Source organism: Coloeus monedula (genome assembly GCF_965178545.1).
Source record: "Coloeus monedula genome assembly, chromosome: 6".
In the NCBI taxonomy this organism is placed as follows: Eukaryota; Metazoa; Chordata; class Aves; order Passeriformes; family Corvidae; genus Coloeus; species Coloeus monedula.
In genome coordinates, this window is record NC_138786.1 from 56,423,950 (window position 1) to 56,446,580 (window position 22,631).

Here is a 22,631-nt window from a genome sequence, read left to right on the forward strand (position 1 = left end):
TGGCTGGAGATTCGGATGAAGACTTGGAAGCAAAGGAAGGAGAGCAGTTAGATCAGACCTGCCAAACAGGACAGGCTGTCCAGCACCAGTCCCTACAGAGACATGGATCTCTTCTTCCCCCTTCCCTCCTTGCATAAAAAAACGCAGTAAATTGCACTGGGAACTACAGCTTATTCTTTGAACCAAAAAACGTGCTGGATGTTTAATGGCTTACTACAGTTGCAACTCCTGTTGCTCAGTCTGAAGCACACTGCAGTTGTTCTTGGATGTTCGTATCTTGTTCTTTGTATTCTTGTTTGAAAAAGGACATTCCAGCCTTCTGTAACCACCTCCCAGCTGTGATTAACATTAGTGCCTGGAGAGTGTTAGAGATTGTACAGCACAGACTGGCCCGAGTGGTGGAACACAAATACCTTTGCAGATCAGGACCTTTGCTGGCACCAGGAGGGCAGCAAAACAAGGCCAGTCCTCATTCACCTCAAGACAATTTATTCCTGGCACACGGTGCATTTCTCTGAACAAGTGTTTTCCAAAATTATCTTTGCATAATGATCAGCACAGAGATGAAACAACTCAGGAGGAACAGAACAGCCTGAATCCCTCAGTGATAAGCACATCAAACTTGAGAAACTGGAGCAGTTCTTGCATCTCTGCAAATTCAGAAGGCTCCTACCACAAGAAATAAGAACCTAACTTGCTAAAGAAATTTTATTTGCAAATATTGTATTTGTATTTGGGGGGAAACTTTAGTATCATGAGTAAAAATACTAGAGTTGAATGTTGTTAAAAAAAAGTCAAGATGATGTGCAAGCACATCAGACACAAGAGTGTCTGATGGAGAGGGGAAGGGAGGGTTTTCATAATATACTTCCTTTCAAATAAAAATATTAAATGCTACTTAACTGGAATACATGTCATCATTTTTTATACAGTCAAGAGAATGAAAAAACAAAAAAAAAGGCGCAATTTAAAGAACGCAACCTACAATGGAATAACTTTATTCGCAGCAGAGACAGAATAAGACTGCTTTTATGAAAATTACAAAGAAACATGATACAACAAAAATAGGGTGTGGGGGATTTCCCACAAAGATTAAAAATGAAAAACAAAAAAAAAAGTTCACTTTTTGAACACCATTATTATTCAAACACATATGAAGTTTCAACCTAGTTTTTTTTATACATGGGAAACACTGTTAAACTGAATCTTCAAGAGTGAGAAGGCACCATGAACTGTTGGTTGATACCTTTAATGCACACTCAAGAAAGAAGAAATGATCTGGCATGATGCAAAAAATCATTAAGTGTTTATATATATTCATATATCTTTTTGTAAAAAAAAAAAAAAAACGGCAACAAGTCATTACTTCAGTGCCAAATGTACTCGTGTCTGGCCGACTCGCTCATGAGGATGATTTCTCACTTAGACCTGTGTGGTATTTCTGTACAGTGGTGGAAGTGGGTGATTTTGTGTTGTTGCCTTTCATATTAGATTGGTAAATCAAGCGTTTTCTAGGTTCTGAGAAGCCAATCCTATGAAGTATTCCTAAGTTCTATGCAAATGGAATCATTAAATGCACTGTCTAGAATGAAATACTCATCTGTACGGCGTGGCAATCCCACCGGATTCAGTTTGATATGTAATGTCTTGTAGCAGATGTTATAACAAAAATAACTTTTGCTTTTTGATTTACCTCACTGAGGCCATTAATGCTGTTCCTATAGTTGGTTTTCTGGAGTTGGATGACACTTCACTGCTGTCCAAAATGAGTTTGAACCTTAACCCTCCAGAGTTTGTTCACTTTGTTGCTTATATTATCGCACTAGCTACTAAAGTCTTATATCTTCCTATATAAATCTAATTGTTCAGAGTGCAGATTCTGTATTTAGATAATGAACTGAATGAAATAAATAAAATAAGGGGATTTTCTGGTCAGAGTTGCTGATATGTTGAATACCTTAATTATTTCTAAAGTAAACAGTTTTGGTGTATATTCTTAAAAACCCATGGTCATTCAGCATAAAAGCCTTGACATAATACTTAAGAATGGATTTGTTCTCCTTCTCAAAAATGCATCAAAGAATTGTTTTAAATACAGAATCTGTGAGGCTTCCTACAAATTCACCTAAGTCGTAATACAAACACAGTTTGTAACTTGATAATATAGAAAGTTCTCTAGTGTCCATTGAAGTAAGGTCCCCAAAATGCAGTCTGTTTTGTTTCTGAATGGCAAAACATTAAGCGGTTCCACTGGCAGAGTAGGAGAACTGAGGAAAATGAGGTCTTCTCTCGTTATCTACACAATCCATGCTGTCATCTGAAAGACGAAAAAAACCATCAGGTAACATCTGCTACCTTTTTTTATTTTCAGCAAATCAACAGTAAGATAATGCATGGTACAGTTATTTCAGAAAATAGTTGTTCAGATGTCCATTTAAAATTGCTAGGAGCTGCACTGCTTAAATCCACATCCACTGCTCTGAATTTCTGGCAATTGGGATTTGAGAGCATCAAACATGCTCAGTTATCACAAAAATATAATATTTTGATTGAATATGGACATTAGCCCGTGCTCAACTGACTGCTTGCATATATACAGTGCATGTGGATATGGAAATGTGCAAAACTCATTATTATCACTGATTTCCAATGGGAATGTGCAGATTTGGAAAAGACAACAGTACAAATAATTTCACTCCTATAAAACAGGTTTCTCATTTCCCCAACTGGAAAGATGTGGAAAGTTTCACCTCAATTTACCAACTTCTTGGTCAAATACATATGGAAAACCCTCACGTTTAAACTGATGCTTTTTCATGTGTGCTGAAGAGACTCATCTGGTCTGGAGAACACAGTGAGAAACATTTGGAAAAACTTTACCTTGGTCAGGAGGAGTGATTGTTATCATCTGTGCTGTAAATTCTTCATCAAAGTATCTTGTATCTGTTTCAGATGTAACTTGTGGCTTGAACGGAGGTACAAGCTATGAAAAACAAAAAGTGTCCATTTACAGGCTCTTGCAGTGCCATTGTTGAAACAAGTAGAATTCTATGTAGTTATAAGCTACAGTGCCTTTTCCTACGTTCCTAAAATGTCTAAAAAATACCAGTTCACAAGGAATAATAGTAAAAAATACTTAAGTGTGCACTTCCTATTTATGGGGCATTTAAGGCATTTTTTCCCCTAGGATTTAACTGCACAAAGAAAAACTTAGAATCCAAAAATTTCTTCAAGTAATAACATGCTCACCAATGTTTAAAAATAACAACACATACTGGTTCCCCACATAATTATATGGAAATCGTCAACCTTACCTTACCTAGTCATATTTATGCTTAAGGAGGATGAAAATGAGTAAGAAAGATGCTCAGTGATACCAAACTGATCAGCTAATCTTGTGTATCACCATAACGGTTGTAACATGCACCAAAAAGTTTCAGCTACAGAGCTACTGTGCCCATGCAGCTCATGTTGGAGGTCTGAGCAAGCCTGGAGAATTTAGGCCAAGGCAGCAGCAACATTAAGCTTAAATACTCCTGGTCCCCAAAAGCAGTTTGATGTCAACTCTGAACTTCAAACACCTGGAGTGCTTACAAAAACCTGAGCCCAGTCAGCACTGAACATCCTCCTTTTGCTACAGCAGGAGCTGTGCTCGTTGGGGTTTATTCCTGAGACTCGCTTGGGCAGACAGGCTGGAAATCATCCATGTGTACCTAGGCAAGCTCTGGCAAGAGCAGCTCCAGATGGAGCAGAGCTGCCTGGCTGGGGCTGGAGGAGGAGCGCCTGGGAAGCGGGATGGGGAGCTGGCTGCATACAGATGTACACACTTGGAACACAGACAGCTTTGGAGGGCAACGGAGCCGGGATTCAGACCCTGCTCACCTTCCCCTGCACGGGGCAGCAGAACCAGGATGTAAACACGGCTCTGCGCCCTCCTGAGCACAGGGAGCCGCGCTGGGATCCCGCTCGCCCACCACCGGGGTTACGTGTGGCCATCTTTTAATAGCACACAGCCACACCAGGCAGCAATTTAGGAGCGTGATTGAGGAAGCGTAGGGCTTCCAATCCCAAGCTGCAGGGAAAGGTTTAGCAAGGCAGACAGTAAATTGCTCCAACTGGAATTATGCACTGACCCCAAGACGTGCACTTCTGCACTTGCACAAATAAGAACGACACCGACAGAAATCACTGCCTGGAAAATATCAGCAATCTTCAATATACAAAACACCTCTTCCCCACGCCCAACTTTTCCTCCTGCTTGGATGTGAAGAATCATTTGTTTGTCAAGTCAGCAAGTAAGGAAAGCACTGATTTCAAGCTCCCTGTCACCAGGATCGTCCTTCTGATCTGTTTTGAGAGCACCTAAGAGTGTCCTGTCATACACACAACAATCCAGTAAAATGCCTTCATTTCCAATGTAAAGACTGTAAGAAATGTAATCTATAAATATGGCAGCATTCCCACATACAAAGAAGCATTTACTGTTTAAAATCAATCTTTAAAAATTTAGGGACATAAAAGCTCTGTTTATTGTAAGAGAGCACAATTATGGTATATATTCATCATCTTTTTTTTTTAATTACTCACAATTCTCTGTGCCCAAGAACAGCTTAAAGGAGCTGGGCACATTACCGTAACAAAAAATATTTGGTCCTTTGAAGTGTTTTTTATGTCCTGAATTTAAAAAGGAAAAGGAAATAGGATATCCCAAAGCCAAGAGTCAGTCTGAGCCTTGCATTCCCCCTGAAGCTATCAAAGAGGGAATGCTTCACATTATAATGTTAATAACACTTCTCAATCAAATCACACCAACATATTACATGCAAAAGCCCTGTGGAGCATGAGGATTCTTCCTTCCTCATGTAACTCTATTCTCTCTCTCCTTGCAGCAGCCTCTGCCTACTTCTCGAAGCGAACCTGGGTTTGTTTTTGATGGGCTGTGCATGTGTGTGTGTGAAGCTCTATCTGTCCTTTTAACCTAATGGTGGTTTCGGCACTCACAGTGCCCCTGATTGCTCTGCTTGCTGTGCACAGCATGGAGTGATTTAGGACCTGGGCACTGCAGCAGACACCAGAACGGAGCACATGAGAACAACTCAGAGCAGCAATCCCAAGCCAGCACACATGTTGAATGGCCTAGTGCCGCCTGTATAATTTTCCTTTTTATTTTAGTATCTGTTAAAAGCAATTTGAGACAGATTATGATGCACCCACAAGACATCTTTTCCCCCTAGCTGTCAAGTTCTGAGCGCTATGCTGGAAACAGGGGAAGCTGCAGAAAGCTCCAACACTGGCTTTAACAAGCAAATATGTCGTTTTACTGAAAAGCTGTCACTGCAATAGCTCTGCAGTTCAACTGGTGGGGAGGTGCCACCTGTAGCCTCCCACGGCTGCAGACCAGCATTGGTACCCACAGGCTCATGCTGGTTTAAGAGAGAAAAAGGACCAGAAAAAACCCCCATGTGATTAAAATCTCTGTGTATGTTTTGCTTGTGGGTGGGCAAAATACTGCAAATTAAACTGCACCTTTCTCTGCACCAGAGACAGACAGCACTCTTCCAGGTGAGCCTAATAAACATTTTAAATTTTGGGGACAACCCCAGTTATTCAAAGCTCCTTATAATATAAAGCAAAGCTGTGTTTCCAAAAAGCTTAATTACAAAGCAAATGTTCTGGATTACCCAAACCCATATTCATATACACATTCAGCATTTCTGGAGATGGTGGGTAACCAAGCCTAGCACACAAACACCTCTTGGCAGCTGACAAAATCCAGCTTTAATCCATGGGTCTGCACTTCAGGTAAATGCTGCAAGACCCTCTTTGGACCACCCAGAATGTAGGCAGCAATTACCTACAAGCTCTCCATTTGCACAGCACGCCTACTTCAGCTGCAAACACTAATGGGACATGAGCAAAGCCAGGATCTAGACTCCTTGGATAGTCCAAAGTCAGGAATAGTCTCAATTAGCACACAGTCTTCTCCAAAAGATGTGAATATTTGGAATTTCCTGATAATTTTCAGAATAATCTGAATCAGTACCACTACGGGACAAGTTATGAAGGCTTTCTCAGTCCTACGAATAAATACATTGCCTCCGCCTTGTGTGATTTCTCTTCTGTTCAGGGAACTGTGACTACCACCAAATACCAAGTAACTTCACTGAAAACATTTGAGCCCCATTGACAGCTTTTTACCTTAAATTGCATATAAAGCCAGCAAACCCTCAAGCATGCAGCTTGTCAGCTGGGTGAAAATGGGGACAACTTCCTGTTTAGAACAGAATTCAGATCTACTTTTCATGTTATACTGAATAAACTCCATGGAACTCTCTCCTGCCCTCATGACTGCATGCAGCTCTCCCTCAAGGGATGCTCTGAAAGGACTGAGGTCTAAAGTCCTATCTACACTTTCAAGGCACAAAACCTTGGTTTATGATTTTTCAGTTCCCTTTAGCCACATAGATCTGTGAGGAAGTGAAAGAACAGCCCTCTCTGTAGCTGTATACATGCACTGGACAATTCTCCCATTACAATATGGGAACTCAGTTTCTGCCAAGTTTCTTACCTGCTCCCACCAGCTGGAGGGACAACTAAACTGTATTTAGAGATCAAATGAGATCTGATACCATGAGGAACTGCTGGGGGAAGGAGGGAAATCAGGAAAGGCTGGGATTGAGTGAGATTGTGTAGCACCAGTAGATGGGAACCCTGAATCAGCAGACCCATGTTTTAGCTGGCTGCATTTCACGAGCGTTACAAGAACGTGGCTGGTGAGAATCAATCATGAGAGGACAACAGCACACCACCCTTAGAGCACAAAGCGGGGCATCTTGGAGGAGTGAAATGCTTATCTGAGAAGGAAGGGGCAGTGAGGCATAGACAACTGATGAAACACATTCTTACAGGAAGGGCTGGGCTTTTTGGCTTCAGTGGCTCCCACTAAAAAGCCAACAAACTCAGTGAATGGTCTCAAGGAAACCCATGAGAAATACCATGAAGTGCAGACACTTCATATCAGTCCTCTGCCACACACACAAAATTGTATTATGTTTGGATTGATGTAAAAGACTACACTTGTCTGGACTTGTCTTGAATGCTGACATTAGACTGAAGAGGCAGAAAAAATGCAATTGCAAAAAAGAGCCCATCTTCTACTACTGCTTCTAGGCAGTCTGGCTTCAGATGCTCACGAACCAGCAATAACTCTGGGCTCACAAGGGATACATCAGTCAAAAGCAAGAAATGGCAACAGGAGTTCACAGGAAAGGCCATTTTAAAAGCTTATATACTCTCTAAATTTGGAAGCGATTTTGATTACATCCTATTTATTCAGCCATAAAACCATGTATCTCATTAAGAGACACTCCTATCTTTGCAAAATAAAAATCCAGAACTAAACTGATTACAGTATTTTAAATTGTTGCTAAAAACAACTGCAAACCTTTTCTGTGGAGGGTTTCTGTGTACCTTTAGAGAGCAACAAAATTTGGAACATTCATAACCACAGCTACAATTCACCTTGGGAGAACAGTTGTATAAATACCTTTTTCTCGTATACATCTTGCCAAACAATGCCAGCAAAGAATTTGTGCTGCATAATCTCCTTGGCATCATCAGGACCGCCACCTAACCTGTAGGAGGCAAAATATGTAATTAAATGTTTGAGTACAGTTATTTTTCTAATACATTTTTTATTGCAGTGTACTGAAGAAATTCTGAGTTTATATAATGCATTTGGGAGCAGTTCTAGCATTTGCAATGTGTTTGGTTTTTTGTGCAAGGCCTATTTTAGGCTTCAACACAGTTCCACTAAAAGATTTAAAAACATGCTAACAAACAGAACAAGATCTCTCTTAGACAAAGAAAAAAAATAATAATCACAATTCGAAAGATTTGCCCTTCAGGAAAGATGCTGTCCTGGGGACCACAGCAGATCCTGTAAAGTAAAAGGTCTGAGCCCCAGATCCTTCTCTCTACATTAACATGCAACTACCCCTTACAGTTTTCTAGAGCAAAGTGATGCTAGCAGTAAAACTGAATTTGAAGTGAAACAGAGACAAGGCTTTTTAAAGCAAACTGATTTATGCAACCTGATTTAAATTTCCATTAAAGAAAACAGTTGACAACTGCAGTGATAATATCACAGTATATGCAAATCCTTCCTCCTCCTTGGCTTCAGGAAAGCACAAAGGGTGTTTTATTGACTTGAGGTATATCAAGATAAAGCACTTTTATTCCAAAATAAAACTGTCCACACAGATTATAGATGTGATCAGTTTAGCTGAAGTCTTGAGCTAACTGATGCTTAAATTTTGCTGTGGAGGTTAAAATGTTCTGTAAAAGAATGAACCACATCTGCAAGCAAAGGCAGGCACAGAGAAAACAAAACAGATACTGGGTAATTAGCAGGAGAGTCTTTCAGGTAACAAGGTTAAGATGACACTCAGGATTTCAGGTACAAGAGGTGTTACCATGTTCACCCAGGCTGATCTCTAGGATCTGCCTGTTCTCCCATGCTTGGTGCCACTGGCAAACTGAGATATTGACCATGTTTCAAGAGTTTGAAGCAATGACTTGTCAAGACTCAGGCTAGAGTTATACTGCTGCAGACATGAGGGACACAAGGCCTGTTCTCTGAGCCTGAAGCCAAGACCTGGCCAGGCCTCATCCATTGCTGCACAACATCTGGCCCTGAATGTCCTCTGGGCCACGTGCAGTAACCCCGTGCCCCAGTTCATGATTACCTGGGGATAGAAGGGGGGAGTTGGTTCAAAATCTCAGAGAAAATACGAAAGCTGTGCTAAAGCCCATTGAAGTGGTATTTTTACAGCCTGAGACTGCATGTGCTGGAATGCAGAATGAAGGCACAGTGCTATTGGGACAGCACTGGATGATAGTTCAGCATGGAAAGTCAAATACTGCAACACTTTGTTCACGGTGCCAACTGGGAATGGATCCTCATGCATTCAACCCCTCAGCCATGCCCGAGCACCATCTGCAGAGAAGGCACACTGGCAGAGGCCACAGCTGTACCAGAGAAATCCAGCAGCAGAGGTGCCTGACAGTCCAGAGGCTGTGCTTGCTTCCTTGCCCTCTTCCATTCAGTGCCACAGTAACCTAAGGGGTTTGCTCCTTATCATCCTTTAGAAAATGTGCACTGGAACAGCTCCCCAGCCTTCCAGTACCTGGGTGACTCTCTCCTGCCCAGGTAAGCTCTAAGACTAACCCAAGCCCACCCTAGAGTCCCAGGGGCCAAACCAAGCTGGACAGGTGCTCTCCCATCTGCCTGGCAGCACTTTATACAGCTGTGGAGCAGCCTGGAACAGAGACAAACTCCAGGGCAGCCTGGGAACAGAAACAAACTCTGTGAGTAATCATTTCTCGGCTGGTTCCCCCCAGGTCTAGTGGCTTTGCCAAGTCTCTACCAGACTCCTTGTTGCTTCCACAGCACAGATGATGATGGCTGATGAAGAGGGTGGAGTCAATCCTCTATCCACAGATGTCAACAGACTACACAGGAGTTTAGGAGCGACTCTGGGCGAAGAAGCACCTGAATGGTGTCTTGCAGAAGCAGGCAGGAAGGCTGGCTGGCTGCAGCCACGTACAAGTGCTCTGCAGAATATGTTATCTAATATGAGCCTTTGTTCCATGAAGGGCAAACACATACTCGGGGAAGTGCCAAGAAAGACTCCAGATGTTTTACTTACCTTTTAAAAATTACACAAATCCAGTCAAAGAGAATGGCAAAACAATAGAAACTTATTATTTTGGGTATGGATTTAATCCAAAATACAGTTTTGTTTTTCCAGAATTAGTAGGAAAGGTCCCTCTCAAGGAGAACAAAATTAAATTGGCAACTAACACAAAAATCATGGTTAAGCACCAGTGAGAATGTAAAGAGCAGCAGGTTTGTCTTTCATAGGGACATGCAATAAATAAAGAAAAATACAGAAGAAATAAGAGCTCTGAGAAGATTCCTGGATAATGAAGTTAAATTCTGCACATATAGTCTTCAGACAAAACCAAAAATAGTATATATAGGACTTGCAAAGCAAAAGCTACAGAAATGTACAGTAGACAAAGAAATATAATAGAAAGTGTAGAGGCCAAAAAGCACTCTAAGGAAAAACAAGAGAAAACATCCCTCAAAACCTAACTGCCAAACAATTCTGGTTATTTATTCAGCTTCTACCTACTTGAGACACTTTCTTATTTTAGTTAAATCCAAAAGTGAAAATTATTAATAAAGTGCAACATCAATATTAAACTTAAATGATTTTCACATTTTAAATTTTTACAGAACTGCATACTGCTTTCAAGTCCCTTTAACCATTTAATAACAAATGCCTGTGCTCCACAAATCAAGGGCAATCAGCCATCATTCCACAGACACATCATGTAGAAATATTTTAAAAACTTACTGTACTGTATTGTTAATATATGTATATAAATACAGTGTATGAACACAAAGGAAGACTGCAATTAGTGGACGGCATGAAAAATAATATATCTCTACTTGCCCATGTAAAAAAAACAGTGCTCAGCTCCCAAGTCCATTCCCAGCTCTTTAAAAGGAACCTGCACACTTCTAGTTTTCTAGCCCTGTCTTCATGTGATTTCTCTGAGCCACCCTTGCCCCCAAACCTGGTTCTACAACAGCACAAACATTCCCACCAGGCTCAAGAACAACAGCCCAGCAAAAGCTGTTGGTGTTCACAACTCTGAGCACACAGATGCCCATTTCTCCTCTGATACAGTCAAGATGGAAACTAGAAACTTACTTTACTATGGCACTTACCTTCAGAGGCTTCTAATAGCCACAGGGAAGGATTTGGGAACTGTGTCCACATCCATTTCCTGTGACTGGCACTATCAGCACAGAGAAGCTCTCTGTGGCTTTGAGAACAGCATGATTTGATGACTTCAGATTCGGAAGGAAAAAGCCACATTCTTCCCAAAGCCCTGCCTGCACACAGAGTCTTTGGGTGCTTTCCTGCTCAGAGATTAAAGTTTGTGGAAAGCCTAATGCAGCTAACTCCCAGCTCTTTGCTGAGCTTTACTTCCCCACTTCCTCATTAACCACATGCATGTAACACAAACATGGTAGATCCAAAAGGCACTGAAAAAGCTCCCACTTCCCAACATTAGTAATCAACAGCCATGTTTAGGTTGGTGAAGCTTAGGAAGTCTCTAAAGTAGTGGTTTCTATAAAGCTGGGAGAAAAAATTCTTTAAACTTGCCTCTTATGTTTTTCTCAGCTTCAGTTTAGATCTCTGTGGGTGAACCGTTTGAGTTTGTCTAAATTGCTGTGGACAGAATGGATTTAGACCAAAATTATCATACACAACAGCTAAATCTCAGTGTATCTCAAAACACCTGTTGAAACATTAAGACTTGAGCATTTGCAGTTCAGCTCATACACAGGACACTGGAGCTGTGTGGAGACAGAAGCAGTTTCCTACTCGAAGCACACACATTTCAGAGCAAACACAAGTTGCCTGTCATGTGTGGTTCCAAAACTCTGCATGTCCACAAGGCATTCAAGTGTGCTGTCCAGGAGGACCAGCTCTTCAAGGTCACCTCCTCCTGCTGGCCACCAGCTAGCTGGGACCACCTCCAGGCCCCTGCCGTCCCCACAAATGTCACCTCTAACTGCTCCAACTCCAGCAGTGTCTGTGAGAGCTGCAGACCTCCCTGTGCCTAAGAGCAAGGGTGCTCAAGAGCCATCTAACCTTCCTGTAGCAGAGCACCACAGAGGACACAGACATACAGCTTAACTACAAATCTCCTTTCACAAGGGAAAAAACCAAGGAGTTTGGTTTTCATACAAGTAAGGGCTTGATTGACTTGGATATTCCTGAACATCTGTGGCCAAAGCTGCACTCCAGATGTGGAAAGAACCACCATGGCTAAGGAAGAATGAAGTACCAGATCTCTGTGTGGCTGCAAGAACTGACCACCAGGTCCCAGGGAGCACCTTCAGCTCTCCAAAGCCACAACCACAACTCTGTGAAGTCATCAGATCTTTGACCTTTGTGAAATGCTGCATCATCTTCCTCTCATTCTTGCTGAATGGCAAGGTCCAACAGCAGCACAGAGGCAGGTAAAGCAGCCTGTGACAAGGTCTAAGGCACGAAGTGAAATCCAATGATCAAAATTCAGATTAAACCATCCTGAAGTTCTTTCAAGTTAAAAGCCTGCCAAGATTCAGAGCTTGCAAGACACTGATTATAAACCCACCCACCCATCTAAACTTAGCCTGCTTACATGGGGTGCTCTGATCCATGCCCACTTTCACAGGCTGCAATCTCCACAGCCAGAGGAATAACAATAAAAGCTAAAAACTTTGTTGTTTTATGTGTGAAAAAATGCTCTGATTACCTTCTTTCATTTGATCCATGTCACAAAGCAATGAAGGGGAATTTCAGGTCACATTAACAGGAAATATTTACAGAATAGATTTTTTCCTTCTTAGGAAAATTAGGGCTCACATTACAAGATTAATAAACTTCTATCAATCCCAAAAGAAACTTCAAAATTCCTTTTCTCTTACAAAGTGGATTTCATATGACCAAATTTAGAAAACAGGCATGATTAAAAGCAGAATGCAATTTATTGTTCTTCACATTTTCTCCATATGCCTGGGAGTTTGAGACTGAACTGGCATTACTGAACACAGAGTGCTAACACTGCTTCTATAAATCCAGCTCAGGTACAACAGGTCATTTTTAAGATTTAATTCACAGACACAGATTACAATTCTTTAGATCCTTGATATTTAACTTAAACGATCCTTGGCACTGAGCTTCATTATATCAACCTTTATTGTTGGGTTGGTTGGGTTTTTTGATGATTTTAGGGGAAGTGACAACATTTCTCAGTTTCCTTTTTCTCACGGTTTTGGCTGCCTCCTCCATCTCGCTCTGAAGTTCATCCAGTTATGCTGCCAATCCTGATGCATTCTGCCACAAACACTACAATGACACCAACTTCTGTCCACCACCGGGCTTTATGGAAGAGGGGATTTCTGTTGAATTACACAGTGGCTCCCCAAGATGCCAGACTACCACACATCTTAAAACTTTTCAGTAATGTATTTCAGTAGCTCTCTGGCCATTTTTTGTCCATATGGCTCCATGAGCTCAGTGTGAGTCAACCACCAAGTATGCCAGTCGCCCACCCCAGCACCCAGACCACCCAGAAAAAGGAACATAACACTACAAGGGCAGGATGCAGGACTTCTACCTCTAGTACTTCCAGATCAGTTCTCCATGCTGCCTGAAATGGCACAAAGTGCAGGGGGTTTGCTGAACCACAACTTCAGTTAAAAAGTTGTGTGAACAGTGACTGGGGAGAAACCAGTATTTAAGAACAGTCTATGATCCAAAAAAGCTTGGAAAGCATCAGTGTAAATAGGCATGATTACAATAAGGCACGTGTGCAGGCTTGTCTAGCCAACAGTTACTTCTACCAGCAGCATGAAAACCACCTGTCCATCAGACCAGAGCAGTGCTGCTTCCAAGATACATGTGCAGAAGATACATGTGTAGAAGTGGTTATTTGTATAAAGTAAGCATATTGTGGAGTAATTATTGGCATTGGGAAAACCTTGTAATTCAAAATGAGTGAGTGCTCTTTGTTTGTAAACAAACTGCATTTTGGTTCATCAGAGATGCTCCTTTAAGAACAAACTGCAGCAGATGTGGCTTGTGTTCCCAGTGATTGAAAGGCCCCACCTGAATAAGCTATGAAAGGGTCACAATTGCCTTTAACCCAGCACTTTACTGGACAGGAATGCTGTTGGCAGGGGCTGCAGCCAGGCCTGCAGAGCACAGAGGCTGGGGGCTGCTCATCAATTACACAACCTTCTCCTGGAGGGCCCCTCGCAGGGGCTGGCTTCAGAAGGAGGTGCAGCTGTTGCCACCTTGTACAAGGCTGGCCACGTTCTGGGCTGCAGCCGTGCCCCACTCCCCACGTCACCATCAAGATGAATCCTCCAGTATTAGAAACTGTGGATTTGCATTACAAGACCTCGCAACAGGATTTTCCATCAAAAATAGTGATGGAAATAGACTACAGTGATGACAGAAATCCTTGCTACAAGTATCCAGGTAGTGGCAAACCCCATTTTCCTGCTGTGTGCACACACATGCACGGAGACTAAACAAACACCAGAAAGCAAACCGGAATTCTCTGCTTGCACCTCACATGAAAGGTTTCCCATTTGGAGCCCATTAACAGTGAAAGGTTCAGGACAGGAGATCAGGGGCAGAGTCACAATATTATTTGTTTTAAAAATGTCTGGGTTGACAAGATGGCAGGTTTTTAAACTGATGTTTATCTTTGTGCGAAGGTCAACATCCTCTCTGGATTTTGTTCTATTTTCTGTTTGTTAGCCGTTAAGGGCTTGGGGGTTTTTTGTCGTTTTTTCTGTTTTTAAATCAAGGGTTATTTTTTAAATAATACAGCAATAAAAGAAAAACAAAAACAAAAGGAGGAAATAGGAAAAGTCGATTGAGTATGGTATAAACTCTACCACAGACATGGTACAAACATCACCACCTACTGTCCAAAGCAGGATGCTAAATCACTGGCACAGATTTAGACAAAGATTCAGGAAAGGGACAGCAGTCTCAACTGTGACAGAAGGTAAGAGCACTTGGTGCAGAGCACCTTGTAACTCACAGCAGCCACTGGATTCATTACGGCCAGGGTTAACTTTCTTTTTCCCAGGCTACAGTTTTGCTTTAATGGCAGCCATCGTACTCTGAAATTCAGCACCAAAGGTGTTTCCTATCACTATCCACGCTGTCAGCTTATATAAAAAGTTAAAAATAAATGAGTAGACCCACTTGCTGCGGCTTGCTGGATAATCATTTTGAATGGATTAAAAATTAAATTACAATTTTGTCTCAAATACCTTAAAAAAGTGCAACTATTAAGTAACAGCCTCACCTTTGCTTAGGATCTTTCTTCAGCAAACCTGACAAGAGAGATTTTGCTTCAGGTGACAATGTGCGTGGAAATCTGATCTCCTCCATAAGGATGAGCTCAAAAAGCTTTTCATGGTCCTGATTGTAGAAAGGGAGTCGGCCACACATCATTTCATACATCACAACTCCTAAACCCCACCAGTCCACTGCACGGCCGTAGTCATTATCCTCCAGAACCTGCAGAATGTAAGGAAAAGGCTTTAGAAGATACTCCCAAACCAGGCATGACCCACAAAACTCAAGAAGCAAAATTTACCCCAGCTAGTCCATCTTTCACAACACAGCCAAATCTACCAGCAGAGTATTTGCAGAACCATGTGAAAAGAAGTGGCATCCATGCTCACCATCCTAGGTGAGCAGTGGGGGGAAAAGGAGGCAGCAGGTATGTTACAGCAGCCTCCTTGTCTTCCTTCTCCCACTCTCTGTCGCATTATGGTCATGAGAAGCACAACCTTTGGAAGTCCAAAGGCCAAGAACCGTTCTCAGATTACAGTACCAGCTGTTAAACTCTCCCTTATTCATCACAACCTGTTCCAAAAGGGATCCAAGTTTTTAGAAAAACCCCAACCCACCAAGGAGCCAGTACAGAAAGAAAAGACCATCAACCTGTTCCTTGAAAAGGAAAAAAGTGAAAAGCCAAACATTTCCACCATCTTCTTATCAACCTCCACACCAAAGGGGTGGCTCTGCACATCCCAAAAGGACCACCCACAAGTACTCAGTGACTAATGTACATTAAACACTAAGACCCAGAACACCACTCCTAAGATTTGACAGGCTGTAAGGCTGTAAAACGGCAGCCAAATTGTCTTGAAATGTTTCCCCTCCAACCCTTTGCCCCGCTCCAAAGGCGCTCCTGCCTCTGCCTAGAGGGCTGCAAACACAGGAACAGTCAGTGGGGTGGATTTCTGCCAGGTCTCACAGCAAAAGGAGCCCAGCACAGTCCATTCTTCCCTTCCCCCAGCACTTCTACCTAGCAAAGCAGTGGCTGGTGCAGGGACTCGGGACCCCAGCAGTGCTCTCCACCTCTCTGCTTGCTCCAGAGAAGCCCTCCCACAGTGCATTTCTGAGCATCTGCACAGTGGGTTGCTGAAGGGAGCGGGGAGAGTTTTGTGGCTTGTGCAGTGGATAGTACAAGGACTTCTCTAGACTTTGTGTCTCCTATGCAGTTGTCTGTAGCTGACACCAACATCTCATGTTCCAGATCCTGTCCTCAGGTTTTAGTTGTCATCTTTACTCCTTGCACGGGTCTGCACTGAGCCGCTTATTACTCTTGCTAAGAGCACAAACCACAACTGCACCACCATCCTGTTTTCTTGCTGCACGGTGTCTGTGTGAGCTTTACATTCCTGCGATTCAGAATACTTAACACTCAAAATTAAAAAGGTGAAAGAGCCAAAGTTGGTGCAAGTTTAACAAAAGAAAGATCTTAACCTCTTACGAATCTTGCTATAAAGGTTTTCTGCACATGAAAAAGAAGCATCGAGGCACTTCATGTAACAACTATTTGCACTCTGCCTCTCTTTACCCACTAATTATTCCCTTAATTATCTGAACAAGGGAGAGGGCCTGCAGTAAAAATCAAAAGGCTGCCAGGTATTAGATTACCCCACGTCGGTCTATTTACAGCATCCCCGGCCCTATGATTCACACCAAACGACAGCTGGCTGTGCAGCTGCCCCCTCCATGTACACGGCCGGCACAGCTGCCGGCCGGACTGCATTCCAGGAGCGGCCCCGTCCTTCCCGAGGCATCCCGAGGCATCGCAGCCTTACAGAGATTGTGTGACAATGCAGTTCCCACTCTGAGTCACCCCACTCAACAAGCGCTTCCTGTTCGCACTCCCCTACGCTTGGCTCACCTAAAATAAAACACTCACATGGCCTCCAATTTGTATTTTTACTTTTTAAACTGCTGCAAGACATGCAATAGGAGAGACTGAAAGAAAAAGCAAACCAAGGAAGCCTTTGTTGTGCATGTAGTTAATGCTACAGGTGCCTTCAAAATGCAGTAAACACTTCAGATGTTACTTTTAAAAGTGTATTAATACCCTGTATTATAAGCTAGATCACTAACTTCAGTGATTTTCTTCACCTCCATTAATTTTAAACAGAATATAAAATGTTTATTTCTTCAAAGTTCTTTAGGACAATGAGCATACCCTCACATTAGTGATTGCATAGAAAAGAGTAATGTTGTGAGTATCAAAAATACACCGTAAAAAAAAAGATATTGCACTCATCCATGATTTATTGCAACACACTGGATAGCTGGGGAGCAGTAAAATAACAAGGTTATTTCACTTAAATTAAGGGATCATCATTTTCTAACAAGCAGCTCTAGACTGTTGAGCAATGGAATTTGAAAGAGAAGGCAGAACAGCTGTAAACATCACAGCCAGTGATGCATCTGACACATCAAAGTTGACATGGTTCAGTCACTGTCATCCATGCATGAGATTCCAAAAAAAACCAACGATGCAACAACTGTACAGACACGCTGCTGTGCCCGACTCAAGTTACGAATGCAGACTGGAGCATCAACGCCCCTGCTTTTAAGGATGTATGACCTTAAACACATGGAATATTGCTCACACACAATTTCCAGATTTTTTGCATGCTATCAACCCGATGACAAAAGCCTGCAGAATTTAACACTCCAACTCACAGATGGGATTTGCAAGTAAGAGAGAGAACTGAGTTAATCAAAAGGATTTGTCCTTCAGGGTTTTTGGATGAGCCAACTCATCATAAATATTAAAAATAAAAAATAATAGCAAATAACAGAACAGAAAGAACAACATAACTGCACAGGGAATCCCCACATTCCAAGTTAGGAAAAACCAAAACAGTAAGTATTTTTAGCCTCCACATAAAATCCTTGATGAGAAACTGAAGTTCAGCAATTGATTTAAGAGGGAAGCTAAAATAAAAGCCATGCTTATGAATAATAAACATTCCGTCATGCTGCTAATTACTCTCTGCATCAGTAAATCTCAAATTGTGGTGCATGGACCCCAACTTGGATTCACTGAAGACTTCTGGTGATCCATGGAAAAGCTGGCAGTCATCATGAGACTGGCTCCACCTCTTTGCTGCAAGCTACTTTGACAGGTGCCCATGTTCTTCATTACTACAAAGGACTGGAGGCCCTTGAAAGCAGCCGGGAGTTAAAAAAAAACCAAAAACCAAACAAAACCCAAGAGCATGCTGCCACCACTATGTAAGCAGGGAGCACAAAAGCGCTGATCAGCAAAGACATCAGCTCTCAGAAGAAATACTCCTCCTTCCATGCTGGTTTTCCATACTTTGCATTTCTTCATAGTTCAGTTCAGGTTTGCAATGCTCAAGTCTCCGACTCAGAGGAAAGCTGTGCCAACAATCTATAACCTGCCAGCACCCCAAGACTCGCTTCTGCCTGTGCTCCAAGTGGGATGGAAATGTAAACGCCACAGGAAGCATGGGAAGCAAAGCCCCACTGGAAGGGAAGCAGCCCTTCTGCCAAGGCACACCATATTAGCTCAGGCTCCGTGCCCTACAAACCCAGGAGTCTGCCTCCAGACAGATCGGAGCACGGGCACAGAAAGCAGCGTCTGCCTGCAGAGCACCGAGCGTACGCGCATCCCCTACAACCTAACTTCACTTTTGATCTGCCCCTAACTCACTCCCAGCTGTAACACCCCCCGTGCTGCACAACTCAGAGTGTTTCCAGGAGCAAACCTGCAAATGCACATTTGCATTTTGCACTTGAAAAGAAAAAAAAGCATTTGCACAAAACAATATTTCCCCAAAAACATACTGTTTGGGGACTGAGATCCCCTGCCTGGATTTATTTCCTCTGAAACTGAAGCATTCAAATCAACACTGAGAAGTACCTTGTGCTTTTATAGTCATAAAACAGTCAGTACTTTCAATGCATGCCATGCTAAATACTGCAGAAAAAGCTTGGTCTGTACTGTTTCTGAAAACATGTCACCTTTTACTGCCCTCAAACAGTAAAAGAATTGGACAGTACTTTTACTTTTTAAGTGAAGTCCTATTGATAGCTTTTAAACAGGACAACACACAGCAAGCTGCAAAACAGGTAATCAAGTAATCCATCATGTAATATTTGAAGTGACTAAAAGGGTTTTTTTTTAAATTATGTATCTGATACAAGAAACAAGCACTGTTCTTGTAAAACGTACATACTCCCTCAAGTGGAAGATACTACCCCGCCAAAAAATTATCACATATCATTATGCTAAAGATGTGTTCCAGATCATGATGAATAAAGGAGTCTCAGTATGTGTAATTATATAACAGCAGTCAGTGCATGAGCACATCATGGCACAGGAATTATTCTGTACTCCTACTGCTACCATGGAAGGCATGTAAGAAGGCAATTTAACATAACAGCCAACATAAACATACCTCTGGTGCAAGATACTCTGGAGTGCCACAGAAGGTCTTCATTGTTGCTCCATCCTTGATGCCTTCTTTACATAGTCCAAAGTCTGTTATTTTTATGTGTCCATCTTTATCCAGCATAAGATTTTCCAGCTGGGAAGAAAAGCCAAATTAAAAGACATGATTACCTGTAACACACACTGGTCCTGAGCATGATAATCAAAGACATTAATTTTGCAGATCAGTTTTCAACCTCATTCTCACTGAGGTAAGACCCACAGTAGCTGCCAGAGCACAAATGTAAACATACATTTGTAACATTTTCCTCAGCTCTTTAGGGAACATTAAGTAACTAATTTGTAGTCTTGGTGTAACTCACCATATATATAGAAAGATTACAGAGCATAAACTCTGTATTTATACTTCCACAATATTATCATAAATAGAACACCAGTTCTTTTGAAAGTATATTAAGTATTCCCCCTCACACAACTTCATCCCACCTTTTACTCTGATTTTATGAAGTCTGTGCCAGTAAGTAATAGCAAATAGAACAGAAATCATATGCAAGGTTAAGGAACCACTTCCAGAGAGACCCTTTAAATGAGAATCACTGGATACACGTACTCAGCACATGGTATTCATCCCACCCTGAGCCTCTAATTTTTGAGAAAGTCACCCAGGTATAAGGACAGTTTCCTCAGTGCATCAATAAAGTGCATTACAGAGGAAATCACGGTGATACGGGAGACAAAATCCCAGTAGAGATCCCAGAATTACTTTGACGTAGTCTGAAAACATTACCGAACATGCTTCATCTTAGACTGCCCCTAAATAAACTACCAGTATCCCTTCATCCTGTCCTGAAAACTCCTCTCAGGAAGAAAGAAAATGCTATTGTTGCATTTTCCTCAAGAATTTCTCAAGTTTGTTTGCCCTGAGATATCTTGTTTGGTCGGGGTTTTTTTCCCCTTCTGTCCTCACCAAACAAATGAGTAACTTGAAGCTTAGGCAATTTTCTAACTGCAAACAGGTACTTTGAAGATGACGTGACCACACTGCAAGGAAGTGCAACATCTACACAGTGTGAATTTGCATTTACCTGGTAAAACCAGGATTATGTTCCACCATGCAGAAGCACCAGCAAGATTTCTCTCAGAACACAAGCAGGCAAGTGAAAATCAAACCCCTGTAGCCCAGTAACCCTTCATGTTCTCTGAAATGCTGCCAGAGTCACAATAAATGCCTTATGCAGCCTCTTGGACTATCAAAGGGTTTAGACATCCTGTAAAGTCCAGCCCAACAGCTGCAACAACAGTTTGGATAAAGTTCAGTCAGGAAAGAATTTCTTAATAGTTCAGGATCACTTGCTTTTTTTAACAACAAACAAAAAGCCAAACCCCAAAAGCCTGTAAAATGATTTTTCTACATACCTTCAAATCTCTATAAACCACATTCTTCTCTGAATGCAGGTAATCCAGCGCTGAAACAATCTCAGCCCCATAAAACCGAGCTCGGTCTTCAGAGAAGACACGCTCTCTTGACAGATGGAAAAACAACTACAAGAGCAATAATTTGTTAACTTTAGATGTTTCTGAATTATGTCTTGCACTTCACAGGCCATCCTGCCTGGAAGGTGCTACTACCTATGAGAAAACCCCTTCCCATCCTCACTCAGCTGCATTCCCAAATGTGTTAAAAAGCATCATAAATTAAATGATTAGATAATTATGTCTCATATTCACAGATGCACACTGATAATAAATTCATGTACTACAGTCTTACAGGTTCAGAAAATTACAAAGCTATTTTTGACTGAACTACAATTACATATTAAAACTACAGCCTAATGCATGATTTAGAGAAATGCTAATATTCCAACTTTTCCCTCTTGACTGTAATAGTAGTTTAGCAGTTTCTAGTTCTCCCTCCAAGTATACTCACAATATTAATTTTAAAGTGTTAAAACTTGTCTGGAGAGCAACTAGAAAGCAACCTTGCCTTCTTGAACTTCTAACTGTCAGATTACAATATATTGCTGTCATGTAAAATATGAACCTATGCCCAAAACCTCTATGTTCTAAAAATGGAGTTAAAAAAATTAAGACTCTTACTTCTTAATGTTAGTTAAACCTGCAGACAGCTCTGTTTAACTGGGACAACTTGGATTAATTAGAATTGCAAAAATGGACCTTAGCTAAATAATGTCAAGCAGAATTAGAAGTAGAACAGGAAAATCCTAAAGTATTAAACAGTATTGTATTTCCCTTACCTCCCCTCCATTAGCATACTCCATAACAAAACACAAGCGATCATGTGTCTGAAAGGAATATTTTAAAGCCTGAAACAGATTTAAACCAAAACTTAGAAGACAGATCATAGTGACAGTTAGCATTTTTAATAGATATTCAGAAGCAGACATGAAATTTTCTATTTTAGTGAACTTTCCGTCCTTAAATCTTATATAATACTTATACTTTTCTTGTTGCAGCTGAGGACTTACTTCATTAAATAAATTTAATAAAACATTAAACAAATCCCTTGCAGAACCTATTATCACCTAAAATACTGCAAAACAAAGTCCTGCCCCATTAACAGGGACTCAAAATGTACCAACAGTGACTGTGAAGTTTCCTCCTCAGGCCACAGGTTCAACTCTCAGATTAGAGACCAAAACCAAACCCTGGAGCACAAGGTTTCACCACACCGGCTACAAGACCTCTTATATGAAACACATACGTATTTTCACACACCAACCCCCTGGTCTCTGCCCTGCTGCCTGCAACTGCTCCCTGCTGACAGCCTGCCAGGGGATTGGTCAACACTGTCAATACCAATTTCTGAGCAACTCACAAAAACAGACCGGATGGAGGCTGTGATGGAGAGTCACAAGGTGCCTGTGTGTAGTCCTGTCACATGTATTCCCATGACAAGAGTAACATCAACTTGTTTGCCATAGTACTAAGATTTTTCATCACAGAATATGCTGAGCTGGAAGGGACCCACAAGGATCATCAAGTTCAACTCCTGGCCCTGCACAGAACCACCCCAAGAATCCCACCATGGGCCTCAGAGCGTTGTCCAAATTTTTCTTGAACTATGTCAGGTTGGTGCTGTGACTACTTCCCTGGGGAGCCTATTCCAGGGCCCAACCACCCTCTGGGTAAGAACCTTTTCTTAGTATCCAAGCTAAACCCAGTCTTGTAGCTAACTTCTCAGGACAGCCCTAGTTCTGGATATTTGGGTT

At 41.8% G+C, this 22,631-nt stretch overlaps 1 protein-coding gene across 2 annotated transcripts in view; it reads right to left on the reverse strand.

Moving 5' to 3' along the window:
* Window positions 1-765: 765 nt before the first annotated feature.
* AKT1 (AKT serine/threonine kinase 1) overlaps window positions 766-22,631 on the reverse strand; it is a 78,772-nt gene continuing 56,906 nt past the window's right edge. For both annotated transcript variants that reach the window (XM_082284103.1, XM_082284104.1), the window contains 7 exons: window positions 21,657-21,725; window positions 20,818-20,943; window positions 19,409-19,537; window positions 14,959-15,173; window positions 7,547-7,634; window positions 2,881-2,983; window positions 766-2,317 (listed from right to left, as the gene is read on the reverse strand). In XM_082284103.1, coding sequence (XP_082140229.1) covers window positions 2,238-2,317; window positions 2,881-2,983; window positions 7,547-7,634; window positions 14,959-15,173; window positions 19,409-19,537; window positions 20,818-20,943; window positions 21,657-21,725 — 810 coding nt within the window. In that variant the 3' untranslated portion in view covers window positions 766-2,237. The remainder of the gene's footprint in view (window positions 2,318-2,880; window positions 2,984-7,546; window positions 7,635-14,958; window positions 15,174-19,408; window positions 19,538-20,817; window positions 20,944-21,656; window positions 21,726-22,631) is intronic.